Source organism: Crinia signifera, chromosome 2 (genome assembly GCF_055691185.1).
Source record: "Crinia signifera chromosome 2, ASM5569118v1, whole genome shotgun sequence".
NCBI lineage: Eukaryota > Metazoa > Chordata > Amphibia > Anura > Myobatrachidae > Crinia > Crinia signifera.
In genome coordinates, this window is record NC_139218.1 from 326,402,105 (window position 1) to 326,414,246 (window position 12,142).

The following is a 12,142-nucleotide window of genomic DNA, read 5'->3' on the forward strand; positions in this document are numbered from 1 at the left end:
TCACACCAATTTTGACAAATTCACTTGGCACTCAGTTAAGGGTCACAGTTTACCGATATTGAAATTATCAATAATAAAAGCGTAAAGCTTCTTGGCCTGATGCAAAGTCAGTACTGTGACAGCATGGAGTGCATGGTTTCCCGGAATATTCGTCCACTCGGATTTTCATGATTCTGCCACTTAACTTAGTCTTGATACACTAAAGCTGGTGCATATGTTCCACAGTGTACATCATATGCAGGTGGCAAGGGGCAGGTGCATATAATGAGTGATGTTGACCATTATCATGATTAATCACTTCTGATTGGATGTTTATGAATGCTGTGTTGATGCTGATTAGTGGCTTCAATGATCTGCCCTGTAGTTATGCTTGTTTGTGCGTGTTTCTTTCACGATGGGGGTCAGTATAAATGATACTAAATGATTGAAGCTTGATAGCAAATTATTTTGGTGCAATTAAAATTTGTTATGGCGTATGGGAAGTTTGTTTTGCTTAAAATGAGTGCTTATGCAACCGTTTTCAACAGTCACAGATTTTAAAATAGTAACAACTGTTTTTTTTTTTTTCTTAAATGAGTTGTGTACATTTGAAAGCACAATTATAGAAACTTGGTATTAGATAATTTTATTCAGAAGTATCTACATACAATACTGTACCTTTTTACCCTTCACAAATTTTTATTATTTTACATCTTAGCTATTGTGTAACTTATGCTTTACATTGTTTCATCTACTCAAGTGAGGGAATTCAATTAGTGCCGATTTTTCGCCTAGGCAAAATATGTGCCAACAGGAATTTGCCCTATTCAATTGGAGGGCTGAATTTTTTTTTCTTCCACCTAACGACGCCATTCCATGTGTTTTTGCCACAGTCCTGGAGAAATTGTGGTAGTTTTTCAGCAAAAATTGCTGTATTTGAATAGTTGGGCATTGTATTAGGTGAAATAAAAACAAAACAAAAAAATACCCCCTAGAACAGGCATGTCCAAACTCTGGCCCTCCAGCTGTTTGGAAACTACAAGTACCATCATGCCTTGCCACAGTTTTGCTGGTACTCTTTACCTAGCACGGCGCCCACGATCTCCATCACGGGCGTCGTGGGTAAAGAAATCGCGGGCATCGCGGTCAGTACATTAACGGCCGCGACGCGATGCCCGCGATCCCCACGATTTCCCATAGGGTTCAATGTTAAATTTAGTGCTGCCCGCGATTTTACAATCAATGCTTCAATGGCCGCGATTTGGCCATAGGAATCAATGTTAAATGGGCCACAGAGCCCAAATAGGCACAATTAACACTTAAATGTCCCCCCAAATTTGTAACGCCACCCCACGATCCACGCCAACCCGAAGCGTGGCGAGCGGCGGCGGTACGCGTCCTCCGACCTTTTCATACCCCCACTATCCACGTCGGCGTGGAGTTGAGAATAGAATAGTGTGGCGAGCCACCGAGTCCGAAGCGTGGCGAGGGGACGCGGATACCTTCACAGGTAAACGTGGCCCTACGTGGGCTTCACAGGTATCCGCGTCCCCTCGCGGGGCTCGCCACGCTTCGGGCTCGGTGGCTCGCTGCGCTCGCCACACTATTCTATTCTCAACTCCACGCCGACGTGGATAGTGGGGGTATGAAAAGGTCGGAGGACGCGTATCGCCGCCCCTCGCGGGCTCGCTGCGCTCGCCACGCTTCGGGTTGGCGTGGATCGTGGGGTGGCGTTACAAATTTGGGGGGACATTTAAGTGTTAATTGTGCCTATTTGGGCTCTGTGGCCCATTTAACATTGATTCCTATGGCCAAATCGCGGCCATTGAAGCATTGAATGTAAAATCGCGGCCAGCACTAAATTTAACATTGAACCCTATGGGAAATCGTGGGGATTGCGGGCATCGCGTCGCGGCCGTTAATGTACTGCCCGCGATCCCCACGATGGGCGCCGTGCTAGGTAAAGAGTACCGTTTTGCTATTAGGGAATGCTTAACCTATTGCAAGGCATACTGGAATTTATTTGATATTTCAGTGGGTGTGTCTGGCTTGTCTGTGTTAAGGAGCCTATACACATATCAGACTTGGGGCGATTTCATCCGCTCTCAACTGATGGGGCTGAGAAATCAGGCCAAATTGGATGTGTTTGATACCCCATCTGACCCGATGCGCGGTCATGTGTGCATCGGCCCGGACCCTGCAGATTGAACCTGCTGCAAGGTTAATCTGTTGGATCAGACGCATTAGTGGCACATCGCGATGTATTGGGTTCGATCAGTAGGTGTGTGCTAGCGTTGAAGCACCACTGGCACACACCTATGTGAAGGGGCGGGCAGACTGAGGTCTGTGCTGCGTTTACTGCCTGGCGTGTATGGGTGTAGGGGCGAGGCAGGCAGTGCTGAGCGGACACTGAGGACAGCAGCTGCAGAATTTTAAAAAAATATTCAAAAGATAGGCTGTCTGCTGATTGGCTGAGAGCGCTCGCTCTCTCTCTCTCTCTCTCTCTCTCTCTCTCTCTCTCTCTCTCTCTCTCTCTCTCTCTCTCTCTCTCTCTCTCTCTCTCTCTCTCTCTCTCTCTCTCTCTCTCTCTCTCTCTCTCTCTCTCTCTCTCTCTCCTCTCTCTCCTTCTCTCTCTCTCTCTCTCTCTCTCCTTCTCTCTCTCTCTCTCTCCTTCTCTCTCTCTCCCCTTCTCTCTCTCTCTCTCTCTCCTTCTCTCTCTCTCTTTCTCTCCTTCTCTCTCTCTCTTTCTCTCCTTCTCTCCTTCTCTCTCTCTCTCTCTCTCTCCTTCTCTCTCCTTCTCTCTCCTTCTCTCTCCTTCTCTCTCCTTCTCTCTCCTTCTCTCTCCTTCTCTCTCCTTCTCTCTCCTCCTCTCTCTCCTCTCCTCTCTTCTCTCCTCTCTTCTCTCCTCTCTTCTCTCCTCTCTTCTCTCCTCTCTTCTCTCCTCTCTTCTCTCCTCTCTTCTCTCCTCTCTTCTCTCCTCTCTTCTCTCCTCTCTTCTCTCCTCTCTTCTCTCCTCTCTTCTCTCCTCTCTTCTCTCCTCTCTTCTCTCCTCTCTTCTCTCCTCTCTTCTCTCTTCTCTTCTCTCTTCTCTTCTCTCTTCTCTTCTCTCCTCTCTTCTCTCCTCTCTTCTCTCCTCTCTTCTCTCCTTCTCCTTTCTCCTTCTCCTTTCTCCTTCTCCTTTCTCCTTCTCCTTTCTCCTTCTCCTTTCTCCTTCTCCTTTCTCCTTCTCCTTTCTCCTTCTCCTTTCTCCTTCTCCTTCTCCTTTCTCCTTCTCCTTTCTCCTTCTCCTTTCTCCTTCTCCTTTCTCCTTCTCCTTTCTCCTTCTCCTTTCTCCTTCTCCTTTCTCCTTCTCCTTTCTCCTTCTCCTTTCTCCTTCTCCTTTCTCCTTCTCCTTTCTCCTTCTCCTTTCTCCTTCTCCTTTCTCCTTCTCCTTTCTCCTTCTCCTTTCTCCTTCTCCTTTCTCCTTCTCCTTTCTCCTTCTCCTTTCTCCTTCTCCTTTCTCCTTCTCCTTTCTCCTTCTCCTTTCTCCTTCTCCTTTCTCCTTCTCCTTTTTCCTTCTCCTTTTTCCTTCTTCCTTCTTCCTTCTTCCTTCTTCCTTCTCCTTTTTCCTTCTTCCTTCTCCTTTTTCCTTCTTCCTTCTCCTTTTTCCTTCTTCCTCCTCCTTTTTCCTTCTCTCTCCTCTCTCTTTCCTTCTCTCTCCTTCTCTCTCCTTCTCCTTTTTCCTTCTCTCTCCTCCTCCTTTTCTCTCTCCTTCTCCTTTTCTCTCTCCTTCTCCTTTTCTCTCTCCTTCTCCTTTTCTCTCTCCTTCTCCTTTTCTCTCTCTCACCAGCCTATCCTTTGAAATTTTATTTAAAATTCTTCCGCAGTGTCTGCTAAGCACTTCCCAGACACTGCAGACTGCCCACCCCACAGCCCTCAGGCGCTCAGTGCAGCCCAGACTCTGATGCTGCCCAGGTTTTTTCCTTATTCTCCTGCCCACTCAGCTCCCCGGGAATTATTACGTAAAAAATCGGCCTTAAGTATGGGGGTCTTTAGAAGTATCCCACTATTTAACCTGATTTATACAAAGTACAAAGCCTTTTAAATTTCAATGACTTGCCAGTTTTGTACGTAACTATCTCCGGCAATAGACTTCAGCCCCATTATCATTTTGTAAAAAATGTTAGCCCTCGCTCGTGTGTGACACATTTTCTTTCTCATTAAGATCATGCATTAATGTTCACTTAAAGCATATTAGTGATTCTGTGATGAATTTCAATTAGTTTAATAGGCATGTAATTAATAGCAGCTGAGAAAACGTTCCGTTTCATAAAGATGCTGCTGAAAGTCACTAGGGGTAAATTTACTAAAACTTCTTAAAATGAAAAGAGCTGATGTTGCCAATAGCAACCAATCCTAGAAGATTTGTAAGTTTACCCCTTGGTGTCTTTATGCATAATGTCCTTTATGCATAATGTCCTTTTCAAATATATTTATCCCCTACCAGCAATAAAGAGAGCCATTTTTTGCGCAGATCACTACTTCCTAGAAAATGGATTGGCTGTTGTATTCCAGCCTTCAAAATGGCTGTCTCTTCTGTATGGGTCTACAAAAAAATGAAAAGATGGAGACCAATTAGAAATAATACATTAGATCTATCTTCTATTTTGCAGAAAAGTATTTTTCACGGATTATGGGCAGATTCCTAAAGTGGAGAGGTGTGATATGGATGGCCAGGACAGAACAAAGCTAGTGGAGAGTAAAATAGTCTTTCCACATGGAATTACTTTGGATCTGGTGAACCGTTTAGTGTACTGGGCAGATGCGTACCTGGACTACATTGAAGTGGTGGACTATGAAGGCAAGAACAGGCACACCATCATTCAGGGACTGTTGGTAAGTTGCCATTCGATTTTATACTAGGGCTTTTTTTTCATAAATTGGAGTAACCAGGATATTCAATATTAATTAATTAATGTCTATTTTTTTATTGACAGGGGTCTAATGTGACAAATCATTTATTTAATTATTTTTATTTTTATTATCCCTGCTGAAACCATACATTAATACCTCAGCTGCTGTTATTTGTGCAGAGGCGTCCACCAGCAGCATCTCAAATACGCTGCTCACATACAAAGTCGCACCATTGAACAGACATCAGTCACACATCAAACATTAGAGCAGCCTTAATGTTACTCAGAATGTCCATTGGTACATGGCCGCAGCTTCCAGTCGAACTGCAGATGGACACAGTTGCGGCCTCAACACTCGTCTGTCTAGCCACCCTCCTGTTACTTCCTAAAATCGCATTGAAATGGCAAACTTTTTTTTTAAGGGGCCTACACACGAGGAGATACTGACGCGTTCTGAGCGATGCTAGATCGCTCAGCACATAGCGATGTGTCCGCTCCGTGTGCTGAGGAATCTGATGGTGAGAACACTGGCTCTGACCAATTCATATCCAGCATGCTATTGCTACGTAGGGGCATTTTTTAAGAGATTGAGTGAGATCGTTTAGAAAATGCCCCTAAATTGCTACGTGTGTAGGCCACATTAGTCTTATGTTTTGTCTGCACATGTAGGGGGTAATCATTGTTTAAAGTTTTTTTCTATTTTTTGATACTTGTCAGTACATAAAAGTAATTTGGCCTCTTTTAAAATACATATTATACCCCTTTTGGGTTAACTTGTGTCCCTTTACATGGGACTTCTACCCAGGTCCTACTCATGTTCTACCCTGGTCAGGACCTAGGTAGAAGTCCCGTGTAGAAGGCAGCATAAATGGGTACGTCATGTGATCCAACCCAGCTCCCGTTTGCAGCAATGGTGGAAGCCCAACCTCCGGACTCCCCTGCCCCCCCCTCCCCTGCAGGTTGGGCGGGGGCACACACAGCCTCCGCTGCTGTCTGCTGTACTGTGCAGACAGCAATAGAGACAGGGAGGAGGTGAATCTATGCCTGTGTGCGGCATCTATTCACCTTGCGGAAGTTATTTACAGTTTCAGATGGCGGAATGTCTAGGCACTGCTTGGATATCTGACCTAAATCTGGTTAGGGTAAAAGTGCAATGGTATATGTGCTGTAAAAGGCCTATTTTTAGCTTCTGGTTATATCATGGATCTGTCATTTTCCTGTTTAGGCCTGACATACACATGCATAATACCTACAATATCATGACTATCACTATGCTAACTGTAATAAGATCATGAAAGCAAGTCCTGTAGTTTGAGAAGATTCAACCTGATTTCATGGAATGTATTATTTCCCTGTGCTTTTCAGGATTTCAGAATATTTTAAGTATTTATCTTAAGTTCTTGTTTCATTGTCTTTCTACCAGATAGAACATTTGTACGGTCTTACAGTTTTCGAGAATTATTTGTATGCTACAAATACAGACCATGCCAATGTGCAGCAGAAAACCAGTGTGATCCGTGTCAATCGATTCAACAGTACAGAGCACCAGGTTGTGACCAGGGTGGATAAAGGCGGAGCTCTACACATTTACCACCAACGGAGGCAGCCAACTGGTAAGACAGATCCCAAGGAGTGTTAAAGTATTTGTGTAACTTTTCTACTGTATCTGTAAGTAGTATGGTTATCAAGAGTATGTGTATAATTAAGTTGTGTACCGGCTAAACAATCTGGGGAAATTTAGATGCCATTTGCCATTTTTCTGATAAAACTGTACTTATGTATTAGCAGGGCGCCCAATTGGCATACGTACGGCACCGTAGGCACATTGCATTGCGATTTTTCTATGTAATTTATTCACTGCTCGCTGTCCGTGGGCGGTGCGATGAGATCGCACCGCACTTAAAATTGCATGCGATTTATAGTGTGCAATGCCATTTAATGTAGTAAACACTTGTTTGACATACTATGGGATTTAGGTCCCCCCCCCCCCACTATCCACGCCACCCAGAAGCGTGGCGAGCGGAATGCGTCCTCCCGACCTTTTCAAACCCCCCACTATCCACGTGAAGTTGATTTTATATAGTGTGGTGAGCGGACGCGGAATACATGTAACGTAATCCGCGTCCCCTCGTGGGGCTCGGTGGCTCGCCGCGCTTGCCACACTATTTCAAATCAACTCAACGCCGACGTGGATAGTGGGGGTATGAAAAGGTCGGGAGGACACGTTCCGCCGCCCTTCACGGGTGTCGCTGCGCTCGCCACACTTCGGGGTGGGGGGCTGCTTAAATCCCATTGTATGTCATACAAGTGTATTCTAAATTAAATGGCATCGCACCCTATAAAATCGCAATGCGATGCGAACTCATCACACTGCCCAAGCCCAGAGATCAGTAAATTTATTACATAGGAAAATTGCATTGCATGCGATTTTTCTTACGCAGAATCGCCCACTAAGCTATTTGCTTAGTGGGCGCCCTGCAAATAGATAAGTACCGATAAAACTCAAAAATGACTAGAAATGCTCATTGGTTATCCAGTCATTCTTGGCAAGATATTGGCCTAAATGTCCTGATATTGTGCAGTGTATGTGTATTCTTAATAATCTGCTCACATTTCTTAAGGTTTATACTGATCACCTAATCCTCTTTGCTACATATGCAAATTCACTGTGGTATGTAATTAAATTGGCAATTTGTGTGCTGCCAATATCAGACACTTCCACTTGGCAAAAATACATTTTATAGGGGGAATTCATGGAGAAAAAAAATCTTCTTTTTTTTTTTGGCAATTTTATCAAAATATTTCTCTGATATTTTTTGGATTTCTGTGCTAAACTATAAAGTGGCCTGGAAAAAAAATTTTCTTATGGAAACATACCTGTTCAGTGAAAACAACATTTTTGTGAGAAACACCTACATTTTCAGGGATTCGAATCCCCTGCCGGAGGCAGAAGCATAATCCCCGGGATAATTTCGTAGTCCCTGGTATAGCAGCTACCCACAGTCAATGATCGTGGGTACTTGCATACCCCCTATATCTAGTCATGCAGTTATCACAGATGGATGACCTCTTCAAAACTTATATGTAAACTTTACCTCATTCATTGACCGTCACCATGACGATAAATTCTTACAATTGGGAATTTACAAATACAATGTGGATTAACCATTCCTCAAAGCTCAAAGATTGTGTTACTATTTTATACATCAGTGAAAACTTACCTGGCCTAATTAAGATATTAATAAACGGTGTCTAAGGTCACATAAGTCACCCGATACAGTAACCACTGCCATGAAATCCTTTTGTAGTATTTTTTTTTATTAGCGTCTTGTTAAAATTGCTTTTGTTTAAATACTTAGACAGCAAAGGCAGTTACTGGATTTTAAGAGCCTGTAACATTCATCACAGTATATGTTTTCCCTTTAGTTAGATGGCTTCCTTTTGTTATTGCTTGACTTTTGTAGACTGATTATTCACCGCATCCTCTTGCTTTGTATAATCAAACATCTGTGTGATGATAAAACAGACCTATCACAGAAAGGGAGACTATATAAAATTGTGTTCTTTGCTTTACTACTGCTTGTTCCGTTTAGTAAATTTGGCAATGGACAGCAGGTTTTTTTTTTTCATTTATTGTACAGTAGGGGTGGATAAGAAATGAATCTCTTAATTTGGATTAATATTAGATGTTCACCTCAGTCTTTGTTGTTTTACTGGCTTGTACTGTATACAGTGTTTTTTTCTCTAATGGTACTCCACAATGCCAACACCTATTTCTGGCGTAACTTAAGTAAAGGGATCTGACATCTACTAGGCCACCTCAGTCGCGCTGGTCTTCCCGTTCTATTATACTTATCCCCATTGTTCCCGGTCCTCTTCATTACCGTTGATGCATGCACATTTGATGTAACATGCATGTACCACAGCCGCGATTGGGTCAGTCACACACGTTTAAGGTATACAGATGGAGCCTCTCTTGTTCAGTGCCGGTGCTCGCCAGCACCTCACTCTGGCGAGCACCGAGGGAGAGGGACTCCATTAAAACTGGGACACGCGTGCGTCTGACGCGCGCCCCAGTCTTCGACAGCGGGGCAGCGGCATCCTGCCCATCTCCGCTTCAGGGGCAAGCTCCGTTGCCATGGAGCACGCAAACATCTCGTGCGCGCGCGCCCCCTGGCAGGAGCCGGGGGCTGGCGAATGTATTGCCAGCCCCTGCAAAGATGAAGCTGGCTTCATCTGTATCTGGCTCCAATATTATAATTAGATTTTTAATTCTTAAAATTAGTTCTAAAAACATAACCCCGTGTTTTCTAAGCTATGTAATGTAGACTATTTGCCGGTTAGCTAGTTTGGCCATACACACGTAGCGGTGTGTGCTGAGCGATCTGTGCTAACCCCTTTGTTCTTAAAGCACATGCAGGTGCTCTATTGAGATCTTGATTGTGAGCTAACCATCTGAACAGTTGCTGGCGATGTGCCTATGGGGCATACACACAAGATAGTTCTGTTTAGTGAGATTGGATAATTGATGTAGGGTAGACTATTTCCCAGCTAGTTTGCCCATATATACTGTACATGGAGATCTGTGCTGACCACTGTGTACTTTATGCACATACAGGCAAACTATCTAGATCTTGACTGCATGCAGGGGGCAGTACGGATGGTGTAATGGTTAGCATTACTATCTCACAGCACTGAGGTCATGGGTTCAATTCCCACCATGGCTCTAACTACAGAGTTTGTATGTTCTCCCCGTACTTGCGTGGGTTTCCTCCGTGTACTCCAGTTTCCTCCCAGAATCCAAAAATATACTAGTAGGTTAATTGGCTCCCAACAAATTAACCCTAGAATGTCTGTACATGTGTTGGGAAACATAGATTGTAAGCTCCACTGGGGAAGGGACTGAATATTCAAATATACCCTGTAAAACGCTGCGGAATATGTGTAATCTGTTAATAAATAATAAATGTGTGAACGATCTGAACAGGCAATGACTATGCACCTGGGCGTTGTCTATGTGCTTAATTTCTAAATGATCTAGACAGCTTATACCCCTTTCACATCGCAACTAATTACCGGGTACAAGCCAGTTTGACCCGGTAATTAGTGCAATGTGAAAGGGGTTACAGTGTCCCAAAAACATTGCTGTGTTGACTGGTGGTGTTAACGGGTTAAACGGATTGAGCAACCGGTTTCTCGTTCACACTATGTAGGAGGCAGAGCCAGGTCTAAGTGCTGCCTCCTCCCCCGCACCACTGGATGACTTCAGCGAACCGGCAATAATACTGGTTAAGTGGGGATGTGAACATCCCAAAATGACTGAACCGTTTCAAAGTCCTGGTGCGAGCCTTCATTTTGCAATGTGAAAGCAGAAAATAAGTCACCCCCCCCATTTCATTTAATCGTACATTTTGTATCCAACAGAGGGATTACTACCTGCCACAATGTAGTTGGTTGGAAATCAGGCACTAAATGCCAGCTATCTCAGGCGCGCACGCAGGGGGGTTTCGGAGCATCTGAAAACCTCGCCTGCTCACCGAGCAATCTGTTCAAGTGAGAGCAGGGTGTCTTCCCGCAGTCAGAAGCCGGCAGAGCTACAGAAGCTGCGTCCCTTTACTTTTGCAGAAAGGCTGCTGTGCAGTGAGCGCAGTGCTGGAACTACAATTGGGGCGCCCCCTCGCCACTGAAATGTGTGCGCACCCACACTTACCCCCTCACCGCTGCATCTTCTGCCACTACGATCCGCTTCCTGGACCTGCTGCTATCTTCAGTCCCAGCGCTCCTTCTCCTCTCTGAATGTCACATCCAAAATGGCCGCCGGCTTACAGCAGGCCCTTATTTAGGGTGCAAGAGGAGGTTGCTGCCTCCTCCTAGTATCCTTAATAACTGCTGTGAGTGGGGCATCTATTTTACAAATAACAGAAGGCCAGGAGGAGGAGAAGCACCGGGCATCAGAGATTCGGCGTTGGCAATAGCTTCCGCAGACCCCAAGGTGCCAAAACTTTCCTAGCTCCTCCAAGCGACCGCGGGGGGCTGCGGAGCTATTGCTATGCCACTGAGTGAGCGGCCTGTAGGGGGAGCTGAAGAGCACGGCTTCTCTCTCGTGTCTGAGCCTTGGCTAGTCGGTCGGATGAGGCAGGGAGAGAAACGCTGCAGGTGTGTGCCAGGGGATGTAATAAGTTCTGCTTGGATCAGGTGAGCACTCATGATGGAAGGAGACTCTAGTACATGGCACTCCTGTGCAGCAGCAAGGTGAGGGGGCTGGCAGGGGGGAGGGGGGTAATGGTGCCTTTGCTGTGAGAGGGGAGTGATGGTGTCTGCTGTCTGTGGGTGTGGTGGTAATGGTGCCTTGGCTGTGTGTGGGGGTGAGGGGGGGGGGGGGGTGATGGTGTCTGTGGGTGTGGTGGTAATGGTGTCTTTAGGGGGGATGGTGTCTGAGCTGTCTGGTGGTGGGGTAATGGTGCATTTTCTAACTTTGGGGGGTGAGAGGGGGTGACAATGATGTATTTTGGAGTTTTTTCTGGTTTGTAACCATTCGTTGGGGGAAACCCCCTTTGAAAACTGCGCGTTTGCCACTGTATGTGCAGGATGACATTCACTGTTTGCTCTAAAAATCAATCATCACAATGAAATTAAACTGCATACATAAGTAGTATGTTTATACCAAAACCCAATCACTTTAAAAGCTTGTGTTTTCGTTCTGTAATTCTGCAAGTAGTAATAATATATTTCTATGTCAGATAGTATAGTGTTTCCCTATTTCTAATATTATGTAATACGTTACCAGGAATTTAATGTCATGAACAGTTATGGCTAGAGTAGGAATTAGTGACTAACCTTGGGAGCTGTAATAGATAGTGTATGGTGAGAATATAGGCCTGGTGTATCTATTTACATTGACTTGTAGTATTACACAAAGGTTTAAAAAATAAAAAATGTTAACAAATGTGGTCTGTTCAATATTGGCAATGCATGACCCCTTAATTCAGTTACATGGTTCCATTCAAAACCCATTTTATGTGCATAGCCATTTTTAATCAAGTATTATTCCTCCTCCTGACTGATCTTTTGAAATTGAAAGGATTCTTATTGGGCATGGTGGAAAATTAGTTATTTAGTCTGGGATTATTTTTATTTACCCTACGACTTTTTGAAAATAAATGTAATGTTTGTATAACGTGTGTGTGTTTTATTTATTTTTTTATATTAGTGGGATTTTACAATGGTTGCATAGACACAATGTTACACATGATAAGGTTTAATATTAATGC

At 44.4% G+C, this 12,142-nt stretch overlaps 1 protein-coding gene across 2 annotated transcripts in view; it reads left to right on the forward strand.

The window, feature by feature from the left end:
• The window catches only part of LRP1 (LDL receptor related protein 1), a 254,553-nt gene that overhangs the window by 111,943 nt on the left and 130,468 nt on the right, over positions 1 to 12,142 (forward strand). For both annotated transcript variants that reach the window (XM_083169349.1, XM_083169350.1), the window contains exons 8-9: positions 4,632 to 4,854; positions 6,295 to 6,484. In XM_083169349.1, coding sequence (XP_083025475.1) covers positions 4,632 to 4,854; positions 6,295 to 6,484 — 413 coding nt within the window. The remainder of the gene's footprint in view (positions 1 to 4,631; positions 4,855 to 6,294; positions 6,485 to 12,142) is intronic.